Here is a 23188-nt window from a genome sequence, read left to right on the forward strand (position 1 = left end):
AAATGTATTTAGTGCCACTGAATTGTACATTTACAAATGGTCAAAGTGATAAAATATTAAGTTTAGTTTACTACAATAAAAAATAATGACAAAAATGGGACTCTGTCATTAATTTTTTTTTTTTTTTTTTTTTACTTTGGCTCAAGGACTCCCCAAAAGCTTTGCTGAAGCTTGCTGGACTACACGGCCATCTAAGATGCATCCACCCAACCCCTCTTCCTCCCTCCTTCACCTGGGGTCAAACTTGCATCTCAGTCTGATGGCTCTCCAGCCTCCTGGTTCCCTCCCACTTTCCTTCCACATAAGCATTTTACCCCTAGTACAATCCATACCCGTTTCACCTCACTGCTTTCTCAGCGGACCATGATTCACACGTGAGGTGAATGAAACTCACTCACTGGTTCACAGACACAAGCCATGCCTCCCCCCTTCCCCTTCCCCACCCCCGGGGGCCCTTCTCAGAACAATGACCAGGACAGATGAGCCACAGCAGGGTAACACACTTCAAAAAAGCTTTTTATTGAATTCAATTATTTCCCAAAGCACAAATACTTGAGACAATTTTGCAAGGACCCTGAATTTTTTTGCAGGGCTGTTTTTGGCTACTGTAAAAAAGCAAACAAAAAAACAAAACAAAACAAAAAAAAAACAAAACAACAACCACACACACACACACACACACACACACACACACACCAGAGTGGCCCTGCTCGCTGTAAGGTCTCCTTGCGGGATGGACAGTTCTGAAAGGCACTGACCAGTAAGAGGGGGGGGCCTTCCTCAGGCAGCCAGCTCAGCCAGGGCCCTCTCCAGGGGGTCCACAGACCAATAGTACTCATCCCAGTCAAGGAACCAGCCCACGAAGGAGGGAGGCTCAAAGCCTTGCTTCACCATGGTGATAGGGGTCCGCCTATCACGATTAGCTGGGTCTGTCTCGATGTACCGCTTAGCTGCAGACACATAGGCAGGAGAAGAATCCTTAGCATCTCCCTCACCAAGAAGAGATGGTTCCGTGCCTCGGACGGTTTTTGGTCCCACTGTCCCCAAGGCCCAACCCTGCCCTGGACACCACCGTCCCTTAAAGGCAATGACACCCACAGGACTCCTCCACCGCCCTGACTGGGAACACGGTGAGGAACGGGGGTCACAGTTTAACCTCCAGCTTCACGAAGCTTAGGTCATTTTTCTCTAGCCGTCCCCTACTGGGAGATATCAAGGAACCAGCTTGTGGGTTTCCAGCTCCCACATCAGATCTACTCAGCTACCAGGCATCTGCCTTCCCACATCTAAATCCTGACAAGTTTGGTCCTTGGGCATTCTGGGAATCTGAAGCAGCTCCTAGCTGCTGCTTCCTTTTGGTGGCACCTAAGGCTTCTGCAGGAAGTGAGCTGTTCTTTCACCACCCCAGGGAGGGCTCACCGGGGGCTGACCACGGATGTGAAAGTCCCCACCCCCACTGTCACAAAGCCCCAGACCCGCACAGGAAGCTGCTTCCACCCCACCGCATGACACAGACCCACAGGCACCCTTGGGTCCTCACCAGAGGTCAAGGCTTCTGTCTTTTCCTCTTCTTGAGAATCCTTTCCAACCCAGACGAAGACCTGGAAGAGAGGCGCGAGATGAAATGGCGTGAGGCGTGCTGACTCCACGCGCTCCTGGAGGAAGAGCGGGAGGTTCCAGGTGCGGACCAGACACCCCCTCCGCTGACAGAGCCCACGGACCGTGACTCCAAGGATTTGGTACACAGACGGCAAACTGGTGACCTACGACCTGCTCTGTAGGCCCACCACCCTCTGGGGGGTGGTCTGCTTTTAGACAAATTGAGTGACTAGTGGATTACATTCAATCCAGACTTCCAACTTCCCTTGCAAACGGGGAGGATCTGGCAGCTTCATCCGCACGTGGACCACGAAGCTGAGCAGCAGCCGCTCCTCTCCATGGGAAGTTCCGGTTTGCCGCAGACTCCACCATGCCGTCATGTCTCCCCAGCTCAGCCTGCTTCGCTCACTAACAGGCGCCGTCAGCCACTGAGGTTGACACCCCTCTCTAGAAGTTCAGGAATGATCCCTTTCCGGGCATTTACTTGTTCAACAAATGAGCAGCCTAACGTATGCTCACTGGTTTCTTCACCCAACGAATATGCATTAAGAGTCTGCTATGCGCCAGTCTCCGCGTGTCTGAGTCAAGATGGTCTACGGCTTGGAATAGAAACAACTCACCACCACTACCACCATCTGGAATCTTATGACAAGCTTGTTACAGCAAAAAATCTATCCAGCTGATTTTTATGTATCATTTATTTTGATGTGGATCTAAAATATCTTAAAGAGCATGTCATAGATAAGATGGTATTAGACAATAAAATGCCAGACTTTCTCGCGCTTACTTATTTACAAATGTGTTCCCTACTGCAATACATCGGCCCCTCAACACCAGGTATTGTGACTGTACTGCTCCTCACAGGACCCCCAGCGTCACAGCATTTTGCCTGGAAGACAGTGGTGCTTCAGAAATGTTGGCTGAGTGAGTGAATAAACAGATGAACGCACAGATGAAGTAGTAAATGGAACAAAGTTGCCAGCAGCTGAATGGCTAAACTGCAAACTTTTTGGTACTGATCTTCCAACTGGGGCGCCCAAGAAACAGCCCTGGGACGCCCAAGAAAGAGCCCTGGGGGTCGAGAGGAGTCTTACACCTGCATGGCTGCTATCTCTAACCCTGAAAACTCTGGGAGAAGTCAGCTTGATAGGAAGGGTTATGGACTGCCACCCCCCACGAGAATGCAAGCCCCGTGGGGACAGGGAAATGTCGACTTCTAGGTGACACCGGACAGTTTATGCCTGCACGTGACATGCTGCAAAGCTCAACTTTCTTTACCAACAGATTTAAAGGAAGAGTTCACGCTCCCCCAAGGCCTGGGAAATAACGTTGGTTGTCTGATTTGCATTTATATGGTGCTTTGCAGTTGGCAAGGAGATTTTATCTACCTCTCATCTGTTTGGATTATGCAAGGTAGGTACCACCATGCCCATTCTGCAAATGAGGAAATGGAGGCTCAGAAAGGGAAAGTGACTTGCAGCACCGTGATTCACCCACCTGGTCCCAGGTGTCCAGAAGCATGACGTCATCGGTGGCCAGGTCTTCCTGCATGAGCTCGCCAGGGACCTCTTCGATCTGGGAAGGAATGGAAGAGGTTAATAACAGCGCACCAGCAAGCCGCTTTCCCCCCCACCCCGGGTAGGCCTGCCCTATCTGCCCCCTTGAGTGAGATGCAGAGCTGGTTCCAACCTGCATGGGTCTATGCTGGTCTGTCAGAAGGGTCTCTCCCTGCCCCTGCTGTGGCTGCAACAGCTCCGCTCCCTGGAACACACCTCCCAAGGGGCGAGCCCAGGGAGCGCCCTCTGCCCTCTGCTGGGACTCACCACAAAACGTCCAATCTTGTTGGAGCAGGCGAAGAGGCGAGGAGGATGGGCGTCCATCTTCCTGTCCTTCAGCCGTGGGGACGTGCGGTAGGTGGCCTTCCCACCCAGGGCCTCCCAGAAGCTGTCTGTGAGGGGAGGCCACACCAGTTACCAACTGACACCACCCTCCCCCCTCCAGCACTTCTCCTTAGACCCTGGGACAAACCCTGCCCTAGCACAACCAACCGCTCTCAATCCACAGCCTGCATCTTAAAATCCCAGGGCGCCAAAGAAGGAAGGGGCCTGAGGGATTCGACGGTGATGAAACGGAGGCCCAGAGAGGGAAGACTTGGCAGTGGACACACAGCCAGAACTACTTCTGGTTTGAGATTGACGACAGCACCGCGGGATGGGGATAATTATCTCCGCTCAACATATGAGGCGGTTGAGGCTCAGAGAGGTTAAGCAACTCACCCAACATCACACAGCTAGTATGCTGTAAAGCCACCTTACCTGATGCCACGTATCATTTCCACTATACCTGCTCTGTCCACATGTGCTATTTAAATTTAATTGCATTTTCCAACCAGTCACATTTAAATATTCATTAGCCTAAACATGTGGCTAGTGGCCATCAAATTGGACCTAGAACATGTCCATTCTCTCAGAAGGTTCCAGTGGACTGTGCTGCTCTAGACAGAACTACTCTTCCCCATTTCTGCTAAGCATCAAGCAGGAGGGATTGGGCTTAAAAGTAAGAATGGAGGGGCTTCCCTGGTGGCGCAGTGGTTGAGAGTCCGCCTGCCGATGCAGGGGACGTGGGTTCGTGCCCCGGTCCGGGAAGATCCCACGTGCCGCGGAGCGGCTGGGCCCGTGAGCCATGGCTGCTGAGCCTGCGCGTCCGGAGCCTGTGCTCCGCAACGGGAGAGGCCGCAACAGTAAGAGGCCTGCGTACCGCAGGAAAAAAAAAAAAAAAAAAGTAAGAATGGAAAGATCTAGGGTTGGCATAACAAAGGTGTTCCTGACCCAGGCTCTGGAAACAAAGCAGGCTTGTGGCATTGTGACCCCTCTTCCAGCTGACTTCCCCACCTGCCCCAGCCCACACTGAGCTCTCCTTTCTCTAACTCTCTAACCATACTCCTCATTTTCATCTAACTCACTTTTTTTTTTTTTGGCAGCACTGTGGCATGCGGGATCTTAGTTCCCCGACCAGGAATTGAACCCATGCCCCCTGTGGTGAAAGCGCAGAGTCCTAACCACTGGACCGCCAGGGAATTCCCTAACTCACTTTTATTAACACACATTAGGGGACAGGTGCTCAGGAGAGGGGGGAGGATATAGAAACCCCCAAGCAGACAGAAGGGAGGGAAACATAACAGCTGCATCCCCAGAGAGCAGCAGACCCCTCCGCCCCTTGCTCCTACCTGGCTCACTGCCTTCTGCCACCTGCACAGGTTGGGCCCGAAGCACCTGGAGCAGCTCCTGGGCCCCGGTCTTCTCTGCCTCGCTGGCTCCTGTGCCCAGCCACAGGTAGGCGGCTGAGGGGGTTTTCAGGACGAAGGCATCGTTGGAGTTCAGCACACCAGCCTTGGGGATCACCTGGAAGGGCAGGTCCTCGGTTAATCAGGAACCAGACAAAATGTCCTCATCCCCCTCCTCGTAGCCCAGGAGACGCTGCAGCAGCACCAGCTCTTAGGTGAGGACTTGAGGAGCACGCACCCCATCAGAGCTGAGGACACAGACTTTGGGCCTTAGTTGACTCCCATGAGTCATCAGTGCACTGTGGCTAGCCAAGGAGATTTTAGAAATCTGGGCTGCATTAACAGAAGTTGGGCGCCCAGAACGAAGAAGGTGATAGTCCCATTCTCCTCTAGGCTGCTCAGTAGGATTATGTTCAGATCTGCACCTTCCACCATGAAAGGGAGAGCAGCCAACTGGAATGTAATGAAGAACGATGTCCAGATTGTGAAGAATGGACTACCTGTAAGGTAGTGAGCTGCCTGTTATGGGAGGTATGCAAGGGGCAATGGGCATTTCTTGAAACAAGGGGAAATCTAAGACATACAATCCTGCTGCCAGGGCAGGAAGGTACCAAAAGCTGCCTCTTAACCCCTCAGCCAAACCCACCCGATCCCGTGCCCGGAGATCTCCCCATCAAGCCTGGGAGGTTTCAGAAAGGCCAATCCCGCCTGGGGTCCAGGGAATGGTATTACCTCAACAGCTCGGGTGGCTCCAGAACTGCTGGCCCGGACCTGGAAGAGGCGGGTACTGGCAGGAGCTGTCTGTCCACCCTCACGAGAGGTGCCACCCCTGTTGATGATCATGGGTTTCCCGCCAAACAGGCTCATGAGATGAGCAGGCTCCCTGCCTTGGACCACACGGCTCTGGGAGGGAGACAGGAGAGCAGGTCGGGAGAGGGGGTGGGAACATCAGTCCTGTATGACACCAGGCTCACCGCCACCCCCTGCAGCCAGCACAGCCTGGGCTCACCCCTCAAATAGCGCTGTCACACTTGGGTCTGTGCGCGGGTGGCGCATGACCCTACGGCACACAGGGGCTGGCAGGGGAACAGGAGTTCCAGGAAGGCCGGACACAGCACTATTGCCTGAGGCCCCCCAGGCACTGCCTCAGCCGCTCCCCTCCCACGAGGCCCTGCCTTGCTGAGCCTGAGGCTAGTCCAAGAACCAAGAGAGCCCACATTTGCAAATATTCCCTTAAATGGAAGCACAGGCACTGTTCGTGCACATTCTTCCAGGATGGTGATGTCAGCCTCAGGCATGAAAGCTGGCAGAGTGGTGAGAATAGAGCCTTCCAGACCTGGAGAGACCCCTCCTGCACAGCCAGTGCACCCCACAAGCAGACTGCAGTCAAGGGCTTGGTGGTGGGAGGGAGGGGGCAAGGAGGTCTAAGATATATCACGTCTCCTTCTGCCCTGTGTGCCCATTTCATTTCGGATCCCACGTGTGGGTTGGGGGTATTGTAGTCACTTCCCAACATGGGCCACCACTGCTGGGTCAGAGCTCAGATCCGAGCCTCGCCCTGACAGCGAGAATTCAGGCACGGGCCTCAACCTCTCGGTTTCTTCCTCTGTGAAATGGGGCCAAGAATGCTACTCCTAAGGCGGATGCTGGGATGAGCTAAGGCAGTAATTGTCCCACTCAGCACCCGGCACCCAGCCTCCAGGACCCAGAGGATCCCACTGTCATGGTCAAAGTTCAGGGCACCAACCCCGAATCTGAATACAGAGCCCTGCTCACTCCAAGGGTAGGAGAGAGAAAGGAGGATTCTGTCTCCTTCTCCCACGTCTCCCCCACCTGCTACCCTCCAGGGCACAACACTGTAGTCAGAGCAACCTTTTAAACCCATGAATCCCTTCACATTACATTTACCATTTTAGCAACGTCCCCCCTGTTCTCAGGGTCAAGGTCAACATCCGCACTGTGGCTTCTGGGTGGTCTGGTCCCTCTAATCATCTCCCCAGACTCCTATCATGGCACTCTCCCCTCGCTTTAATAACCAATGCCCCCTCCCACCTCAGGGCCTTTGCATGTACCCTTCCCTCTACCTGGAATAGGCTTGGCTAACTCCTACTCATCCATTAGGTCCCAGCTGAAAAATCCCTCCCTGGATGGGGGCCTTGTCTAATCCAATTAGCTCCTACTTGGGATCTATGTGTCCTTAACACATCTGTATAAGGGATCTATTATGGGCCAAGCATGGCTCTAAATGCTTTACAAATGTTAACTCTTCATCCTCACAGCAATCCTGTGAAATAGGTACTGTTATCAACCCCAGTTTGAGAACACAGAGGCATAGAGAGGCTAAGTGACCTGTCCAAGGCTGCCCAGAGGTGAAGACTAGGTTTAAACCCAAGCAGGCTAGCTTCACGTCCATCTTCTGAACTCTACCACCACGCTGCCTCTCCTGCTCCTCTGGGGGTCTTATCATTTTCACTCCCTGCACACGTCGTTATGTGTGATCGTACATCCTTTGCCTACATGTCTGCTGAACATCTTTCTCCCGCCTAGACTGTAAACCACGTCACGGCAGTTCAGGGCAGGACAGGGGTCGGATCTGTGTGTTCATGGCTGCAGACGCAGTGTCAGAGCCCTGCATAAATGCTCGCTGAAAGGATGGATGGATGACTGGAATGAGGGACACAGTCAGATAGATGCGTGAACAGATCGACAGGGCCCAGGGTGCGGCCCCGAGGGACAATGGGCTCACCTGGACAGGGGTACCTCCCAGCTCCTCATCCAGCTGGGCAGTCAGGATGGCAGATGCGGCGACCTCATCCTGGGTGGACTGGGCACCCTGCCTGGAAGGGAAGTGATACTCAGCACTGAGGTTTGCGAAGAGCCCCGAGTCTCTCCTTCACCCTGGGCCTGAGAAACCCACAAATCCCCAGATTACAGGTAATGAAACTGAGACACAGAGAGGAAAAGGGGTTCTCTCAAAAGCAACCAGTGCCACGAACCAGACCAACATGCCACATTCCCCAGCTCAGCATCTCACCTCTTGTAGAGATCTGACCACAACCAATAGACTTCCTCATCCTAAGTCTGCCCTGCAGGGATATTTATAGTGGGTGGCTTTCTGCCCCACCTCTTCCTATTACTGTCTAAATTTCTCATAACCAAACTGTGTTATCTGTATAAGCAAACAATCTGACAAATCAACGTGCTGATGCAGCTATTAAAATTTAAAAAAGGCTTCTCGTGAATTTTGTACCGTGTGTGTATTACCTTGTCCAAAAAAATTTCTTTCAAGCTGCTTTTAAAAGCCTGAGGTTGTCATCATTAATCATTAGAGAAATGCAAATCAAAACTACAATGAGATATCATCTCACACCGGTCAGAATGGCCATCATCAAAAAAATCTACAAACAATCAATGCTGGAGAGGGTGTGGAGGAAAGGGAACCCTCTTGCACTGTTGGTGGGAATGTAAATTGATACAGCCACTATGGAGAACAGTATGGAGATTCCTCAAAAAACTAAAAATAGAACTACCATACGACCCAGCAATCCCACTACTGGGCATATACCCTGAGAAAACCATAATTCAAAAAGAGTCATGTACCAAAATGTTCATTGCAGCTCTATTTACGATAGCCAGGACATGGAAGCAACCTAAGTGTCCATCATTGGATGAATAGATAAAGAAGATGTGGCACATATATACAATGGAATATTACTCAGCCATAAAAAGAAACGAAATTTAGTTATTTGTAGTGAGGTGGATGGATCTGGAGTTTGTCATACAGAGTGAAGTAAGTCAGAAAGAGAAAAACAAATACCGTATGCTAACACATGTATATGGAATCTAAGAAAAAAAATGTCATGAAGAGCCTAAGGGTAAGAAGGGAATAAAGACACAGACCTACTAGAGCATGGACTTGAGGATATGGGGAGGGGGAAGGGTAAGCTGTGACAAAGTGAGAGAGTGGCATGGACACATATACACTATCAAACGTAAAACAGATAGCTAGTGGGAAGCAGCTGCGTAGCGCAGGGAGATCAGCTTGGTGCTTTGTGACCACCTAGAGGAGTGGGATAGGGAGTGTGGGAGGGAGGGAGACGCAAGAGGGAGGGGATATGGGAACATATGTATATGTATAGCTGATTCACTTTGTTATAAAGCAGAAACTAACACACCATTGTAAAGCAATTATACTCCAATAAAGATGTTAAATAAATAAATAAATAAATAAATAAATAAAAAATTTTTTAAAAAACAGATGAATGGATAAAGAAGATGTGGCACATATATACAATGGAATATTACTCAGCCATAAAAAGAAACGAAATTGAGTTATTTGTAGTGAGGTGGATGGACCTAGAGTCTGTCATACAGAGTGAAGTCAGAAAGTGAAAAACACATACTGTATGCCACCACATATATATGGAATCTAAAAAAAAAAAAATTGTCATGAAGTACCTAGGGGCAAGAAGGGAATAAAGACACAGACCTACTAGAGAATGGACTTGAGGATATGGGGAGGGGGAAGGGTAAGCTGGGACAAAGTGAGAGAGTGGCATGGACATATATATACTACCAAACGTAAAATAGATAGCTAGTGGGAAGCAGCCTCATAGCACAGGGAGATCAGCTTGGTGCTTTGTGACCACCTAGAGGGGTGGGATAGGGAGGGTGGGGGGGAGGGAGACGCAAGAGGGAAGAGGTATGGGGACATATGTATATGTATAACTGATTCACTTTGTTATAAAGCAGAAACTAATACACCATTTTAAAGCAATTATACTCCAATAAAGATGTTAAAAAAAAAAAGTCTGAGGTTGTCAAATTGAGAGGCATTCTACAGAATAAGTCTAGTGCTCTTCCAAAGTATCAAGGTTGTGAAAGAAGAGTAAGACTGAGGGCTTCCCTGGTGGCACAGTGGTTAAGAATCCGCCTGCTAATGCAGGGGACACAGGTTCGAGCCCTGGTCCAGGAAGATCCCACATGCCGCGGAGCAACTAAGCCCGTGCGCCACAACTACTGAAGCCCACGTGCCACAACTACTGAAGCCCACACGCCTATAGCCTCTGCTCCGCAACAAGAGAAGCCACCGCAATGAGAAGCCCGTGTACCGCAACGAAGAGTAGTCCCCGCTTGTCGCAACTAGAGAAAGCCTGCGTGCAGCAACAAAGACCCAACGCAGCCAAGAATAAATAAATAAAATAAATAAATTTATTTTTTTTAAAAAAAGAGTAAAGACTGAGGAACTGTCACAGATGAAAGACATGATTAAATGCCACTAAGGAGACGTGATGACTAAAAGGCATGTGAGATTCTGGGTTAGGTCTTAGACCAGAAAAAGGATATTAGTGGGAGAACTGGTGAGATTCAAGTAAGGTCTATAGATTAGTAAATAGTATTGTAACAATGTTAATTTCCTGGTTTTGAAACTTGAACCATGGTTAAGTAAGATATGATCATAGAGGGAGCTGTGTAATGGGTATGTGGGAACTGTCCGTAGTATTTATGCAACTTTTCAGCAAGTCATTTCAAAATAAAAAGTTTTAAAAGAAAGAAACCCAACCATCAATCTTCAAAAAGTTTGAGACTGCATATAAGAGAAACGAAATGAAAAAAGAAAAATACTATACTGAGATACCATTTCATAAACTATAAGGTTGATCAACAGCAAAAGTTTGATAACACAGTCCACTGGTGAGGCCGTGGGGAAACAGACACTCTCATGTGTTGCGGGTGAGAATGCAAATACTACAAACTCCATCTACGGAACTGGGTGCTATCTATCAAAATGACAAGTCTATTTACTGTTTGACCCAGCAATCCCATTCTGGGAACTTACTGCAAAGCAATTTCTCTACACATTCAAACTGATGTTTGTTTAAGGTTACTAATCACAGCAATGCTTGTAATAGCAAAAGTCTGGAATCAACCCAAGTACGCAACAGCAGGGTATTTGTTAAATAAACCACAGGATAGCCACGTGATGGAATATTATGCAGCTGTAAAAAGGAGCGAGGAAGTTCTTTATGTACTGACAGAGACTAAGCTCCAGGAAGTATTAAGTGAAAAAAAGCAAAGCGCAGGACAAAATACATAGTTTGCTATCTTTTGTAAGGAAGGAAAAGAACTAGGAATATAGGGTGAGATTTTCTTATATTTGCATCAAGAATTACTGGAAGAGTATACAAGAAACTAATGGAAGTGGGCATCCATGGAGGGGTGTGGGTCATAGAGCAAGGTGGGGAGGGACAGAATACTGACAAGCTTTCTCAATACATGCGTTTTTGTTGTTTTGATCCTTGACTCGTGAATGTATTATCTATTTTTAAAGAATTAAAAATAATTTTCAATTAGAAAACGTGGGAGGATGAACAGTACTTATAGTGGGATTGTGGGAGAGATTTTCTGTTTGTTTGTTTCTCCCTAGTCCCCATGTCTCCTACAATGGACATGTAATGCTTTTATGAGCATAGTTTAAAATGTGTTTAGAGAAAAAAGACAAGCAGTGTTGCCCTGTGGACGAGAGCCATTCCCAGTGGATGGTGGCTGCCCCGGCTCAGGTCCACACACTCACAGACTTCCCTCAGCCCTGTTCACATCCCTCCTTGCCGCCATGCTCGCCCCACAGCACAGGGCCCCAGACCCTCACCAGTTGTAGATGATCTGTCCCTGACGGCCGCCATGATGGTAGTTGTACAGAATGATGTAGCTGTCACCACCGTAGAACTGTCCATACGTGGCGGGGTCCACGGGCACTTTGTTGGAGCCTTCAATTCTCCAGATCTACCAGAGCAAAGCTGGGCTCAGACACAGTGCAGCACCCCCAGTCCCCAACTCAGACCAGCTGAGAAACCACACAGTGGTGGGTAGTGGTTACAAAACACGACTGCACTCGGACTCAGACTACAGTTAAATAATTTGCCCAAATCACAGAGCCACTAGGATTGAAACCCAGGTTTCCTGCTCCAGATCCTTATACTTCACCCCTGCCCTACCCTGTACTTCCTCCTTGTAGAGGTCAGCACAGGGATTGGACCTGCAGGAGAGTATTTGCAAAATGGGTTTCGTGGGCGTTACAGAGTATAACACAGGCTAAGGGTACAAATCAACGAATGACCTGGATCCAAATGAGGATCCACCCCCTTAGAGGTTGTGCAGCCTTGGACAACTTGCTTACTGTCTATGAGCCTCAGTATGGGACTAATAAAGGATGTTGGTCTATTCATGAAAGTCCAGCACAGTGGCTGGCACAGGGTAATGGCTCTACAGGTGGCAGCTACTCTTAATTATTAGAACTGTTATTATTTTATTATTAATGTTGCCATTATCTGTATCATTATTAAGTTGTCTGGATTTTACAGATCACCTGCAGAGGCAGGGCCATCACTAAGTGACCTCAGAATGACTCCTGCTGGCAGATCTCTTTGCGGAGCTCCGGTAACACGGTTTTCAAAGTGGTCACAAAGCCCTGCAGCGCCACCTGGTGGTGCTGTAAGTCCCGGAAAACAATCTCTGGACTTCGAAAATTCTCGAAGGTGATGGAGTGGGCTAAGCCTCATTTTACTGGTGAGGAAAGTGAGGTTCAAAGAGGTTAAGTAACTTGCCCGAGGTCACACAGCTGAGCTGCCAGGGCTCTTTCCACACTGCCCTATCCTGATCATTTTCATCGCATCCTCCCCTCCCACTGAAGTAATGAATGAGTGATGAATGAAAAATAATAACACCAATGACAAAAACAATAATAAATAAAAATTAACACTTTTGCTATTTCTATTATGTAGGATGGAATCAGTGTTTGCCTGAAGCAGATTCTACTTCATGAACATCTCTGAATTCCACCACCCCCCACTTCTCCATCTTCACTGTGACCTTCCTGGTCTCAAGGTCATTATCTCTTCCCTAGACTATTATAACCTCCTCATGAGGTCTCTACCGTCATTATCCTGTCTCTAAATTCATTTTCACTGTGAGTTTCGGAAGCACAGAACTAAGCCTGTCACACTTCTGCCTTTAAAAAAAAGAAAAAGAAAAAAAAAACCCTCACTAGCACCTAATGGTTACAGGATCAAGTCCACACCCCTGGACACGGAATTCAAGGCCCCTCCTTGAGGATGCCATCAGCACCAGGCTCCCAGGACAGCTCCCTGCCTGGAATACCTACTCTTCTTCTCTGGTAGCAAACTCCTACTCATACTCTGAGGCCCAACCAAAAGGTCCCCATCTCTGTGAAGACTGCCCCAACCACCCACCTTCACTGTCCTTCCTCTGTTCCCATAATCCCTGTGCACCTCCCATCTTCCACTGACCACACAGGTCTGAGCAACCAGCTGCGGCTGTGGTCACCTCCCCTCCCAGACCAGGCACTCTTCATGGGCAGAGTGGGGTCTCAGACACTTGGCACGGAGCCTGGAAGACAGTAGGTGCCTAGGGTATGTTGGTTGCAATAATCTAGCAAGACAAAAGAATTCCATCCACCAAAAACTGTGGTCAAAATCTCTTAGAGAAACATCTTCAGAGAAGCGGGAGGCAGGGGGTGGGCCAGAGGTGCCAGGGAGGGAGCAAGAAAGGGGCCTGGACACACCCACCCCAGCCCCCCAGGTACCTGTTTCTGGCCTGTGCCATCGTCATCCATGCCGTGCTGGGCGGCCATTGCAGTGGAGGTGTGCAGGGTGGCGGCGTCAAAGGGCACGCGCTCCATGTTGGCGATGTGGCTGGAGAGATAGGTCAGGCCCAGGCCATCCGTCTGGTCTAGGTCGCGCCAGTTCTTGAAGAACTGTTTGAACAGTGGGGTCTCGCCACCCTCAGGAAGGACGGAGACCTGGAAGGGGAGGGGGGAGAGCAGGACATGCTGGCTTGGGGTCCCCCTGAGGACAGGGGCCACCCAGCAGGGGTCCTCAAGGGAGCCTCAGACACCCAGTCCACACTGAGGTGGGACAGCCACCCCAAATGGACCCATTCTCACTGTCCTACCTGGCTCCAAGACTCACCTGGGTCTGCCTGGGGTAGTCCATCTTGGAGATGAAGTCGGAGGCCGTTTTGAGGGCAGCCTTCCTCTCCTCCATGTTGGCCTGCCTGCCTGTCAGCAGAGGGAAGGTAAGGGGCCGGGGGTCAGTGCTGCACCCCAGCATCCAATGGTCCAGGGAAAGCAGAAGGCCAACCTCCCTCCCTCTTCTTCCTAGACTGTGGACAGCCAAGGCCAGAGGACTCACAGCTGATCACACCATGAGCTCTCGGGGGGCCAGCCGGGGGTCCTGCCTGATGACGTCAAACACACCGACCACTGTGGTCCATTTACTGAGCTCAGAACTATCCAAAAATGATGGCATTTAATCCACACAACAACCTTATGCGATAAAGATCATTATCTTGTCCTCATTTACATATAAGGAAGCCACGGTCTTAGAGAGGTTAAGTGACTTGACCAAGGCCGCTCAGCCAGCAGGAAAGCTGCAACTCAGACCCTCAGGCCCCCCTCCTCTTCCCTAGACTCATGAGCCAAATTCCTGCAAGGCTGCTGGAGCTCCCACTTGAGGTCCTGTTCGAGCCCTTCCCCTGTCCCCAATACCTTTCCAGACAAAGATTTTCCCATCTTTGCCATGGTCCAGGATGAAGCAGTCCTCTGACTTCAAGGCCCCCTGGGTGAAGGGGTTCTCGTCAGCCACGAGGGAGACCGTCATGGTGCCCGCGCCATTGGAGACCTGGGGGGACAAGGGAAAGGCAGCCCAGCCCATCAGTGACCTCCACCACTTCAGCCTAACCATGGGCGCCCCCAAGACCATACGTAGGGAGACCCACGTGTCACCCCCACCCCCAAACGACACTGCAGGGAAACATGAGGACTTGTGCCCTCAAGCCCTGAGGCCCATTCAGGATTTCTTTGTCTTTTTCCACTATGTCACAACCACATCTGTGACCCACACACAGGTGTAGCCTGGAAACTGCACAGGGAAGGGAAAGGGGGAGGATCCAATGAAGGAATGCAGGTGGCATAGGAAAAGAACTGTATAGTTGGTGAAAAGATCTCAACCTCATCAGTTAAAAAAAAAAAAAAGGAAATAAAGAAGAAAAAGAAAAATATCTAAATGCAATGTAGGATTCCAGATTGGAACCTGGAATGAAAAATTGGGGGAAACTGAATAAAGTCTGCAGTTTAGTTAGTAGTATTGAACTGATGTTTCTTAGTTTTGACAAATGTACCTGGTTATGTTAAGATGTTCAGGGGAAGCTGGGTGAAGGGTATTATGGGAACCCTCTGTACTATCTTTGCAATATTTCCGTAAACCTAAAAATTATTCTAAAATAAAAGTTCATTGAACTTTTTTTTAAGCGTACCATACTCGTCAAAATTCAAAAGATTGACAATACCCAGCGTTGAAAAGACTCTGGGTGAACAGGTGCTTTCAAACCCGTGGTGAAGGTAACTAGGAAGCCCTTCTAGAATGCATTTTAGTAATACGTATCAGAACTCTGAATAATAAGGGCTCCACATTTGTTGAAAACTTACTATGTGCCAGGCACTGTTCTAAGCAATTTATGTAATTTATATAATTTAATCACTTCTACAATTATACAACTCCTTTAATCCTTAAAACAACCCTGTGGTAGTCCTAGTAGTATCCCCATTTTATTCACAAGGAAACCAAGACACAGAGAGATTAAGTAACCTGCACAGCTAGAAAGTACCAGACCTGGGATTCAAACCCAGGTAGTCTGACTCCAGAACCAATTTTTTTTTTTTTTTTTTTTTTTTTTGGCCACGTCCCGAGGCTTGCAGGATCTCAGTTCCTGGACCCAGGATTGAACCACAGCAGTGAGAGCCCAGAATCCTAACAACTAGGCCGCCAGAGGACTCCCAAGAACCAGTATTTTCAATCACTGACTCTTTATTCAACCTATGACCCAGCAATCCATGTCTGGGAAACTCCCCTAATGCCACACTTAGCCCAAGTGCACAAAGAGGGACTGTTTGCAATAAGAAAAGGTGGAAACATTCTAATGTCCATCAATTGGAGATCTGCTGAGATTCCTACATTCCTAAAATAGAATACTACACAGTCGTTATAAAGGACCATGTGGATCTCTATTACAGACAGATATTCCTGACCACGTCAAGTAGAAAAGAGAAGGCCACAGAAAAGCATGAATAGTTTGGATCCATGAATATCAAACAGAGATAGAAAAATATATGTAACTAGACACAGAAAGCTGTATCTGGAGGTTCTTTTACCAAAAGGTAACCATGTAACCATGGTAACCCATGGAGAGGAGAGGAGGGGAGGTTGATTTTTTTTTTTTGGAGTATTGTTACTTTTGTAATTAAAACCCATTTTAAAAATAGTACTGGTTATCTTAAACTAGTGAAATTGGGCTTCCCTGGTGGCGCAGTGGTTGAGAGTCCGCCTGCCGATGCAGGAGACATGGGTTCGTGCCCCGGTCCGGGAAGATCCCACGTGCCGCGGAGGGCTGGGCCCATGAGCCATGGCCGCTGAGCCTGCGTGTCCGGAGCCTGTGCTCCTCAACGGGAGAGGCCACGGCAGTGAGAGGCCGGTGTACCACAAAAAAAAAAAAAAAAACAACAACAACTAGTGACATTTCATTGACTTGTATTTTCTTGAGAACTGCTCAATAGTGTTATTTACAATGCATATGTATTACTTTAGTATCAGAGTAAATATCAATAATGTGGTTTTTCTGTGGTGGTGATGAGAATCTTCACCTCATTTTGTTGTTATTTTACCACAAACAAGCCTAGGGCACAACATGGGTGTCACAGGCCCAGGGGCCAGAGTTCCTTGGCTCAGGATCAGCCTCAATTCACTTTTTAAAATCAGAAGAAGGCAAATTCCCTGGCGGTCCAGTGGTTAGGACCCTGCGCTTTCACTGCCGAGGGCATGGGTTAAAGGGAACAAAGATCCCACAAGCCGCACAGCGCAACCAAAATAAATAAATAAATAAATAAATAATAAAATCACAAGAAGAAATTATAAATAAAGTCATTAACCATAACCTGCCCCTCAACACACACACACACACACACACACCCCACACACTTTTGTACTACTTCCCTGTATTTTCCTACAACATCCCCATCCGTTTCCTCTGTGGACCCCTGGAAATCCTGAAAAGTTGACTCTACTGCCCTTCTCCCCACTTTACAGACGAGGAAACTGAGACCCAGCAGAGAACATGTGCTGCCCAAGACCCCACAGAGGAATGTGACCCAGATGTGTCTGCAGTCACTCGCACACTCTCACTCCCAGTGCAGGAAGGCAAAGGCAGCAGACGGGCGTCTACTGGAGGCGTGTGGAAGCTGAGTCACTCCCAGCCCACCTCCACACATGCTTTGCTCAAGGCCCTATGGCAGCGGAGCTCAGGAAGACCAGGTCTCCTGACCCCAGACCCAGGGGACAGAGCAGCTGAGGCTCACCTTGTAGAGCTTGGCCAGCTTGCGGTTGGCTGCGTCGTCCCTGGCTGAGTCCTCGGCACCCTCGGGCAGAGCCGGCTTGGGACCCAGCACCTGCAGGGGAGGGAGAGATGGAAGAAAGGGTGGCGGTGAGCTCCTGGCAGCCTCCTCCCCCAGGGAGGGGACTGAATTCCCGAGACAGCTCCCTCCCCAGGCAGGTAAGGACCACACGGGCGTCCATCCACAGTGACCTTCCACTTAGGGTAAGGTCCCCTCCAGAGACATCCTGCATCTCTTGACGTGTCTCCTGTGTGCAGAGCTCAACCAGGGCTGCCTGTCGAGTCCTTCCCTCCTTGTTCCTTGTCTCCAGGAGCTCCGTGCTCCTCTGCCTCCTGGACAGTCCTTCGGGTTTTTATTCTACCATTTCCTCCTAGCCTTCTCAGAATAATAAATAGAGCCATGAACACCTTCCACCACATGCCTTTAGCAGACGTCATCTCATCTTCGCACCCATGCTGAGAGGCACAGATTATCACTCTCACTTCGCAGGAGAGGAAACTGAAGTCTAGAGAGAAGTACCTTGTCCACACAGCTATAAGGTGGCTAAGTCTGAACTTGAACCCGGATCCCTGTGATTTTAGAGCCTATTTTCACACCTCCATTCTGAGCTACCTCCAGCCTCAATGGCCCCACAGCTACTGCCCCTCTCAAGCCATGTTTGGTGTCCAGGCTCCTCCCCATAATAATCACCTTCTGCTCTTTCTAAAAACCAGAACTCAACAGCCCCAGACAAGCAGGAGACAAGTGGCACGGAGCAGAGCCCCTGGTCTCCTCCTTTTCCTGGTGACCTCTGCCTCTGTTGATATGTCCTCAAAGCACAACGGGTGGCAATGCCATCGTGCAATCTGATGAAATGGGCTATAAACTACTAGGAATGGTCAGAAGAGGAAAGAGGGGATTGGGTCTCCATGGTGTCTTTCTGACCTGGCTCCGGCACCAGGCTCACCCTCGGAGGATGCCAAGACCCTCCTTTCTCAGCTCCTTTGGAGGACCTGGCCCTCCCAGTGGGCGGGTGTGGCTCACAAGCCTGGATGTACCAGGTCCTGGGATTCCAGCCCCACTTCTCAGGGGAGTCTGGGAGTTGTCAGGGAAGCTGCTCTTCCAGCTTCGTGGAAAAACCAATTCACCTCAAAACTGCCTGTTGGATGGAGGAAAGAAATGAGCCTCCTGTCCCTATTCTCAGCCCCACCCTCCCCTCCTGGGATGTGGCCGTGGGTACCTGGAGCATCGCCTCCGGCTCGGAGCCCTCCTCGGACACGTGCACATGGGCTCGGCCACTCCGCTCGTTGTCTCGGATGCCCTTGGACACCTGTGTGGCCTTCAGCCTCTCAAAACGGTTGCTCTTGCTGCCGCACCACTGATAGATGTCCTGTAAGACAGGGACCCCACATAAGGCAGTGCCCCATATAAGCCCTGCCCAGTGACATGGCAAGGAGGGAACTATTGGGGAGGGGGGGCGGTGAGCTCACCTTGTTCTCTGCTTGCCCAGGTGACGGCTGGTGGAGCGCACACATGCCCACATCCAAGCCCAACAGGTGTGATCTGTGTGCACCAGGGCATGTGAGTGCATGATTTGGGATATGTGTTTTTTCACAGGTACCCCTACACATAGAATGTGTACAGAAATGTTTGCTTGCTGGTGGGAGCAGAAATTAGTACAACCACTTTGGAAAACCATTTGGCTGTACCTTCTAAAGCTCTGTATACCGGTATCCTATGACTCAGCAATCCCTCTCCTGGGAACACACCCAACAGAAGTGCATGCATACATCCACCAAAAGACCCGTGCAAGAATGTTCAGAGAAGCACCACCTGGAATAGCCCCAAACTATCCCAAGTGTCCATCAACAACAGAACAGATCAATAAGCTGTGGCATATCTGCCCAATCAATTCTTATATAACAAGGAGAAAGAACAATTTACAACTAAAGGCAACAATATGGATGGATCTCAGAAAGAAAGTGTTGGGCAAAAAAAATCAGAGATCAAAAGCAAAGATTCCACGTCCATGAAGCTCAGAAACAGGTAGAACCAGTCTATGCTGTTGGTTGAGAGAGTCTGGGATGACGGTTATCCTTGGGGGTGAAAGGACGAGAAGAGGACACACGGGGAATTCCCTGGCGTCCAGTGGTTGGGACTCTGTGGGGCCCACTGCAGGGGGCACGGGTTCCATCCCTGATCAGGGAACTAAGATCCTGCAAGCCACGAGGCCAAAAAAAAAAAAAAAAAAAAAAAAAAATCTAAGAAGAGGACAGATGGGGCCTTCTGGGGGCCGGTGACGTTCTGTTTCTTGATCTGGGTGTTAATTACACGGGTGTGTTCACTCTGTGAAATCTACAGAGATGCACACTCAGGATTCACACACTCTTCTGTGTACCTGCTACACTTTAATAACAAGCTTACACTCAACGTGTGCCTCCGTTTGCATGGACATTACACCACGTGTATATATGAGGTTGGGTGTAGAACATCTGGCCATGTCCTTCTGCAGGTATGAGTATATGCGGATTTGGGAAGAATGTGTACAAAGCATCACACATCAGTAAGGTGGGCCTGGGTAAGTGCATCCCACACACGTTGCCACATACAAGTGGGCATGTGCAACTACACGTATGACATGAACATTGTGGGTCCCTGAACAACGTGCCCAAGTCTCCACGTGTAGGCATTCATCGTGGTGCCATGTCCACGCCTGCTGGGCAAGAGCTTACAGTTTTTTTTTAACTGAGGTATAGCTGACTTACAATACTATATAAGTTTCAGGTATACGACATAGTGATTCACAATTTTTAAAGACTATACACCATTTGTAGTTGTTATAAAACATTGGTTATATTCCAAGAGCCTATAGTTTCTGCACATGCCCGCCATGTATTTATAAGCGAGTGACTATGTGTAGAAAGGTACACAAGACGTGCACAGGAACATGCCAGGAAGTCTGTACGTCAGCTGAAGCCAGAGTATGCTGTACGTGAGGTCTGTGTGCAGGCATATGATGAGTCAGTCTACACGCCAAGCACATCTGTACCCAAATCTCTGCAGGTACGTCTGACTGCTACACTGAGCATGTGTGTGCATGGGGGCTGCTGTCTCTGTGGCTTGCCCTACCTGTTCACATGGATGTGTCCACCTCCCCAGAGTCAGGCCTGGAGCACCTCAGTGGCCCCTGGGAAAGGGGAGGGCAGGACTTACATTGCCCAGGTCCAGGATGAAGCAGTCACCATTGTTGAAGCTCTCCCAGGACACAGGCACCTCGGTGGCACGGACCGCACGCCGCCCTTTGACCTGGAAGAGTCTCTGCACCACCACCTCATTGGGTACCACGTGCTTGAATCCTGATGCCACGCCTCCTTTCTGTTGGGTCAAGGAGACAGCGTTAGTCCACGGGAGGGCGTCTGGGGAAGGGATAGGGATGAGTTGAAGGAAATTCTGGCCTATGCGCCACTGGACTTCTAGCAGATTCCCTACCCACTGCACATTGCTGCCACCTCTTTTGAGTCCCATACTCCACTAACAAGGACCCCTGGGCCCACTTTCCCGGATCAAAAAGCTTCAAACATTCCTTTCTCAAAACCTGCATTTTCCAAGGGATGTTCTAAGGAACTCTAATCCCCCAGGATAGTCTGCAAGGAAAGGATTCCATGATCAAATAAGCACAAGGAATGCTCCTTACTTGCTCCCTGACTGTTACATAATGTACATCCACATAATAAAGGCTCTGGGAAGTCCTATGGTAAATAAACCTGCTTGCCCTTTTGTTTTAGAGAACATTTCCCTACCTTATTGAATCAAGAACTGCTTTTCTCCTCCTCATCCTGCCTGCAGCTCGAGTGTTCTGCAAAACCCACTTTGAGAAGCACTCACCCAAAGCTTTCCCATCCTTCAAGGCTCTCTCGGTCTCCAGCCGAGACCATCCCCCTCCCTCCTCTGATGCGCTGCAGCAAGTCCCACCCAGCTGTGCCTTCAGAGGCAGCTGTGGGTAAATGACAGAGCACCGACCTCAGGTTTAAGTCCCTGCCCTGCCACTACAGTGCTGGGTGACTTTGGGTAAGTCTCTTTCCCTCTCTGAGCCTCAGGCCTCTCCCTTTTGAAATGGTGACACCTGTGTGTCACCTTCTGCAGTCATCACCAAGTTCCAGGGAACTTCAGGAAGGATTCCTGGCAGCGGTCAAAACTGCCCTCGGCTCAGTAGAGAGCCAAATAAAGGGGGCTGGGTGTCCTCATTAACAGTTCCCAGCCCCAGGCGCTCACCGACCCCAAGCCCCAGGGATGTCAAGTCAGAGCTGTGAAGGTCCTTATGAGCTTCCCGTTTTACGCATGAGGAAACTGAAGCCCAGAGAAGTGAAGTGACTTGCTCAAGGGCACTCAACAAGCACGCAGCAAAGCTAAGGAGTAAAACCTTGCCTCCTGTTCCCAATCTGGCACTCACCTCCCTGCTCCACACGTCAAGGGCCACTAAGGCCAGAAATGTGGCCACCCCCTCCAGGCCCCTTGTTGACACCTCAGTTTGCAGAGCAAAGCCAAGTCTGACTTGCGACACAGAGTTCGTGAGGGCAAGCGACGAAGGGAGTGAGTATAATTGGGTTCCTATTCCGTCTACACACAGTAAGCAATATGGAAGCGGTTGTGAAATGATCATGCCCGCTCTGCTGGGCATTTTGTATGTGTCATCTATGAGGGAGGTGTCATCATCCCCATCTTACAGATGAGAAATGCAGATGCCAGAAGTGAAGAGACTTGCCTAAGATCTCAAAGCCAGTAAATGGTGGAGCTAGGATGCAAACCCAGGTGTAACTAAATTTGTAAGGACCGCATTTTCCCCCAACATCAGGTTTTCTTAGAGCAAAGGTCACTAGGGTCAACCAGGATGGGAGGCAGGAACAAATCACTGTTCAGAGCAAGGTTCTTCAAGTTGCAATGTTTTCCCTGTTGTGAGTGGAGCGCCCCCTGGTGTCCTTTCTTAGTACTAGCATGAGGCCCTTCGAGAGCATCCCCTTGGGCCTAGCAGGGCGGCCAAGGTATTCGCAGAGCCTTTCTTTCCACCTGGCTTCAGGGACCCTCCAGCTGGCGAGCAGGTAAGGAAAGGCAGCTGGGGAAGAAGATGCAATGCCCTGTGCTCACCTGGTAATAACCGCAGAGGCTGCCACTTACTAGGCCTGTGACAGAGGCTGAGGCACCTGCTTTATGGCCATGCAATGTGGTCCCCACAAGCCCCCGAGGTAGCAACTCTCATTACCCAACTTCACAGGCACGGAAACTGAGGTGAAAAGAGGTTCAGCCCCGTGCCCAGGATCCCAGACAATTGGTGGAAGTTTTACCCCCAAGTTTGCCCTTCTAGGGACCAGCCTTGCCCAAGTCTGGCAGCCCAGGAACTCCTGAGTGTCTGTGGGCACCACTGACCCCAGGACCCCATTCATCTGGAGGTAAAGAGACCGTGGATCTGAAAAGCTTTTCCAAAAGGTGCTGAACGGACACATGGACCATTTTCATGGATTCCTCAGAGAGGAAGAAATGGGGCAATGAGGGAAAAGAAACACCCTTAACTTTCAGAAATACATCTCTAAAATATTTTACTTGTACAAGTGTGCCTTTTATTTTTTATCAAAAAAATAGAAACTTTATTTCAAAAAAGGAAGTGTTGTTCAATGTCATAAATCTTGGTTCCAATAAATTCTCTGTATATGAATTTATAAATTAAAAGAATACTTGATTTCTAATGAGTAGGACAGGAATTTCCTGATTAATTAACTCCTCTAATCTTACTGATCTAGGAAATTAGACATAGAAAGACTAGTTAACAAAAAAATAAAAGTAAGCTCTTAGGAGACATTAGTGGATCTCCA

The 23188-nt window shown here is 49.4% G+C and overlaps 1 protein-coding gene across 4 annotated transcripts in view; it reads right to left on the reverse strand.

The window, feature by feature from the left end:
• Window positions 1-495: 495 nt before the first annotated feature.
• Window positions 496-23188, reverse strand: part of GSN (gelsolin) — a 57567-nt gene continuing 34874 nt past the window's right edge. For all 4 annotated transcript variants that reach the window (XM_067040830.1, XM_059073058.2, XM_067040829.1 and 1 more), the window contains 14 exons: window positions 20538-20699; window positions 18565-18714; window positions 17310-17399; window positions 14448-14580; window positions 13870-13958; window positions 13485-13700; window positions 11532-11665; window positions 7629-7719; window positions 5615-5785; window positions 4826-5000; window positions 3423-3547; window positions 3097-3174; window positions 1541-1601; window positions 496-950 (listed from right to left, as the gene is read on the reverse strand). In XM_067040830.1, coding sequence (XP_066896931.1) covers window positions 781-950; window positions 1541-1601; window positions 3097-3174; window positions 3423-3547; window positions 4826-5000; window positions 5615-5785; window positions 7629-7719; window positions 11532-11665; window positions 13485-13700; window positions 13870-13958; window positions 14448-14580; window positions 17310-17399; window positions 18565-18714; window positions 20538-20699 — 1845 coding nt within the window. In that variant the 3' untranslated portion in view covers window positions 496-780. The remainder of the gene's footprint in view (window positions 951-1540; window positions 1602-3096; window positions 3175-3422; window positions 3548-4825; window positions 5001-5614; window positions 5786-7628; window positions 7720-11531; window positions 11666-13484; window positions 13701-13869; window positions 13959-14447; window positions 14581-17309; window positions 17400-18564; window positions 18715-20537; window positions 20700-23188) is intronic.

Source organism: Kogia breviceps, chromosome 8, assembly GCF_026419965.1.
Source record: "Kogia breviceps isolate mKogBre1 chromosome 8, mKogBre1 haplotype 1, whole genome shotgun sequence".
In the NCBI taxonomy this organism is placed as follows: Eukaryota; Metazoa; Chordata; class Mammalia; order Artiodactyla; family Physeteridae; genus Kogia; species Kogia breviceps.